The 4,493-nt window shown below is 41.5% G+C and overlaps 1 protein-coding gene across 1 annotated transcript; it reads right to left on the bottom strand.

The window, feature by feature from the left end:
• Nucleotides 1-282: 282 nt before the first annotated feature.
• On the bottom strand, nucleotides 283-1,738 carry hoxa13 (homeobox A13). Its single transcript, XM_022747507.1, has 2 exons — nucleotides 1,078-1,738; nucleotides 283-530 (listed from the first exon to the last, which is right to left on the bottom strand). The coding sequence occupies exons 1-2, from the start codon at nucleotides 1,736-1,738 to the stop codon at nucleotides 283-285; spliced, it is 909 nt and encodes a 302-aa protein (XP_022603228.1).
• Between the last annotated feature and the right edge of the window lie 2,755 nt (nucleotides 1,739-4,493).

Genomic DNA, 4,493 nt, shown 5'->3' with positions numbered 1-4,493 from the left:
TAAACATTATTTAACAACAAGTGGCAGGAAATGGAGGCTCCAGCATTCATGGGCCTCCGAAATTTTGTTCCAGAAGCTCCGGGAAATCATTTGGCAACATACAAATAAATCATGTTCAGTTTTGTTATTCCAATCCATGAGTCCAAGTGTGTGTGTGTGTGTGTGTGTGTGTGTGTGTGTGTGTGTGTGTGTGTGTGAAGTAGTAGTAGTAGTAGTTGTTTATCTCCCACAGAATATTAGTCCCCGTAAAAAAAAAAAAAAAAAAAAAAAAAAAAAAAAAAACTAGCTGATGGTTTTCAATTTGTTGACAATTTTCTTCTCCTTTACGCGTCTGTTTTGAAACCATATTGTGACCTGCCTCTCGGACAGGTTGGTCTGGGCAGATATCCTCCTCCTTTTGTCCTTCGTGATAAATTTATTGGCGGCGTACTCGCGCTCGAGTTCCTTCAGTTGCACCTTGGTGTATGGCACGCGTTTCTTTCTTCCACGTCGATAAGAGCCGGAGTCTCCACCGGCGTGAGACACTGCGTCTGAGGCAAAAAATAAGACACAAAAGGAGCTGTCATAAGCTACTTCTCAACAAGTGGCTCTGCCCCACAGCCACTCTCAAAATGATCTACATCTACAACACATAAAATTATGTTCACACGTGTCCCCTTGATTTCAAATAAACTAAAATATTTCAAAGTTTGCTGTGTAGAATAAACAGTTAAATCCCTAAAACAAGAGGAAAAAGTGCTGACTACTGTGTGATAATAACAGCTGATAATATTTACCAAGAAATGTGTTCGAATATTTTATTGTAACATCATGAATCATCTCAGCGGGTAGTGGTTTTTCTTCTCTTAAGTAAACTGGAAATTTTCAAGCTGACTTTATTCCTTACATTATTTCACTTATTTTGTTGTAAACACATTATCATACTGTTGTGCTGTTTGTTTTGTAGGTTGACACACTAACTGACATTTCATTCACCCCCATTCTATAGAATGTGTATCCTGTTTGCTATGAAGTAACACTGAAGCACGTCAAACAGCTCTGTCCCGTAAAGGCTGAACTCACAGGGATGTATCCTACCTGGTATGGAGGACTTCCACATGTGTCCAGGCTGGGGCTGCTCCTTGGCGCAGTAAACCTGGCTGTTCCAGCCGTTGGCGGCGAGAGTCCATGGTTGGTAGCTCTCCATAGGCAACAGGGAGTCATGTCTGGCTTCTGACGGGGCACTGATAGTTGGCACCACAGGAACGTCCAGGTAACTGGGAACAGGTTGGTATGGGCCTGAAGGGTAGGTCGGATAAAAAGCGAATTCCTTTGCCCGAGAGGTGAAGTCGTCGCCCGAGGCGGACGTGTCCATGTATTTTTCTCCATACGCGGAGGGGGGCTGCGCTCCGCACGATTTTATGCTGCTGTGATGCGACATTCTGCACGGGTAATAACTGCTACCGAAGTACCCATATGGCAGGGACGCGCTGGATGAATTCTGAGCTGCAGAGCAAGGGCTGCACTGTTTGACTGGCTCGCCCATACCAGAGGTGGGCACGTCGCTGGAGGAGTAAGCCGTGCTGGGTGCCAGGGACGCGGGGTGCGCCATCAGATTCCTGCACTGGTTCGCAGCAAAGTTGCCACCAGCAAATCCCTCCATGTTCTTGCTCACTTCATCGGAACCTCCGCCGTTGTCGTAGAGGAACATCACCGACGGGTCGACCCAGCGAGGACGGAGCAGCAGTGACGTTGTCATAGCACGGCATCCAACATTGAAGCTTCTGGCTCTTTTTTAAAAAGCCCAGAGACTGAAAAAAGGAGATACTGGTTCCCAGAGAGTAAAGCCACTCTGACGCGCACAAGAGCGCCGAGATTGCGCCGTCATTGGCCAAGATGTTGTCACGTGATCGGCCTATGCAAAGAGGACGGTAAACATCACCCAGTACAGATAATTAAATGGAGAAAAATGCGGCGAAGTAAGGTGACCGTAACCTATCGAGAGATTTAGCTTTTATCGTGTCTACTTCATTTTAGATGGATATTGTGCCTTAATTTTTAAAAAAGTAAGATCCACATTAGTGTAGGTTTTATTTATTTATTTTTTTAATTCATAAAAAGGTTACATTTCAGAATCCCAGAGGCTTATAATAGGACCATTATGGCTTTACATGGCTGCTTTCATATGTGAAGTTTAAAAGAAAGTTGATTATTCAATAATGGTCGAGAATTTCTAAAGACAGGTATGATTCACTATGAACTGATATGCAGCCTGTGGCCTTAACGGACGCACACTGACCTGCCTTTGTCTGCGTCGCAGTAAGAACCAAGTATCATTACACAGCCATTTACCAAAAGAGATTCCCCATTTATAAAAATATAATGTTGAGGTATTGTATTCCGATGTTGCACATGATTTATAAGGAATTAAACACGTCTTTTCCCCGCTGGTGCATAGGCCTTGATACTCTGTAGCATGTTATACTTGTCCGTCTGTATTCTGCACAAACGGCGCATTCAATAGGCTATGGGATGAAGAAGTAGCTATAGAGAGGCCGTGTATTCCTGGTAACTCAGATGCATGCAAACATTTCTGGACAACACTTTCATACAAACGGCCTCCTCGAAATAGCTCTTCACCGGTTTCAGGTAAAAACCAAGGAAAATCAAACGTAACGTCGTGTTTAAAAGTGGATACTCCAGGCGCTCGACTTCCGACATGTTTACAATATGCAAAGACAGAAAGCAGCTCTCCACTTGGCAGTGTGTGCGTGGTTTTTACATAGGAGGTAGACGCGGCTGGAGGCCAAGGTCAAGTTGAAAGTTGCTGTCTAGCCATCCAGCCTGTCGGGCTATTCAGGCTTTAAAGGAACCGTCTGAGCTCTTGAAAAGAGCGGAAGAGGGGTGAGAATTCCTGTCCCAATGAAAGCTATTGGAGGACATTAACTTTTACTATCATTTTGTTTTCTGCACCGTTCAGTCTCAGGAGCTAGTCTGTACCCGCTTCAGTTGGGTGGTGCATACCCGGCGTCAGAAATATAAAAGGAATGCTAGTGGGTTTTTTTTTTTTTTTTTTTTTTTGCAGATCGTTGGGGGTGTTTTTGGCAGATAAGTGTGAAAATGATGTTGATCTCTAAAAAGAGGGGACGGGATAGACGTGTCGTGTGTGGGTGTCCGGTCTGGTGCTTTGTGTTTACGACCAGTGGCTCTTTCTCTATTCTGTGTTGGAGGAAATGGACCTGGTGGAGCTTTCACTAGATTTGTTACCAGAGTTTCAAAATCCAGCATGAGCTTTGGCCTGGCTTGGTGTAGCTGTGCTAGTATGTTATCTGCAATAAAAGAATAAAAATCAGCCAAACAGAAGCTGCCACTCAAGTGCGTAATACGCGGATGCAGATGTTTGATTTCCAGCCTATACACGTATAATGTTCATGTTAAGTCTAAAAGGCGTCTTCGGTCTCATCTGCTTCTTTTGATAGCATATATCACATACTAAACTTCCACGCAGTAAATCTCAGCGCACTGTTGAGTTAAATAACACATCAAATCATTTTAAATTACACAGGTATCTTTATAAAAATATATCACAAACGAAATGATTTCAAAGCCTCAAATTAACTGTGATATTGATATAGGCTCTTGAGCTTTATAATAATGTGAACCAGTTTAGGTTTTGCGTTGTTGGACTAGTGGCGCAGGAAAAACAATACTTTGCAACTTTAGATTAAAAAAAAAAAAAGTGCCGAAAAGAGCAAACAATGGTGGACTTACTAGACTATACTTTTCAAAGAGCAACAATAAAAGTCTATGCGATAACAAAAAATTATGGGGGAGGTGCATCATTTCTGTTGAATAAAATGGAACTAACTGGATTGTTTGTGTCATTTTATTGAAGGAATGTGTCGCCTTTGATTCAAATAAGAGAAACCTGGTGTTTTTTTCTTCAAATGTTTTTATCATATTCAAAGTTTAATTAAAATGGTTATTTTAAAAAAACAAAACAAAGATAATGCTTTTTTAAAGTAACATTCATTAAACACCGACTTGTACTGTTTTATTATTGTCACTTATTGGAACAAGTGAATGATAACCACGCAAAAAGGCAAGATTAGAAAACAAAGACCATTGTTTCGTCGTTTTGGGTTCAGGATGAGAACTATCTTCCTTTCCGCACTGGAATTACGCGGCCATACTCGTTCAAAATGTCTGTTTATTTAAGGCATTAAAGGACTTTACATGGACCATCTCCTAGTTTACACTCAATCAAATCAATATCATTTACAATATATAATCAATATTCTATGCAACATTCTTAATAAAATGAGAGCGAGTTTCTGTTTTCAAAGCTTCATGCGGCTCAATCTAAGATACAATGCAAAGGGACTTATTAGAAATAGGATATGCAAAGTAGTCTGGATTTGACCTTATCATATAAGAGGTTAAGTTATTAAATCATTGGGTAACAACATGCAGCAACAACAATGAGTCATGAGTAGCTGTACGAGGCCTAGCCT

Source organism: Seriola dumerili, unplaced genomic scaffold, assembly GCF_002260705.1.
Source record: "Seriola dumerili isolate Sdu_G_001 unplaced genomic scaffold, Sdu_1.0 BDQW01000110.1, whole genome shotgun sequence".
NCBI lineage: Eukaryota > Metazoa > Chordata > Actinopteri > Carangiformes > Carangidae > Seriola > Seriola dumerili.
Note: the sequence above shows the minus strand (reverse complement) of the source record. Positions and strands in the feature narration are given on the sequence as shown.

Coding starts and splice junctions, on each gene's coding strand:
- hoxa13 (XM_022747507.1), bottom strand. CDS start 1,738: ATGACAACGTCACTGCTGCTCCGTCCTCGCTGGGTCGACCCGTCGGTG. Junction 531..1,077: donor GTGGAAGTCCTCCATACCAG/GTAGGATACATC, acceptor TTTTTGCCTCAG/ACGCAGTGTCTCACGCCGGT.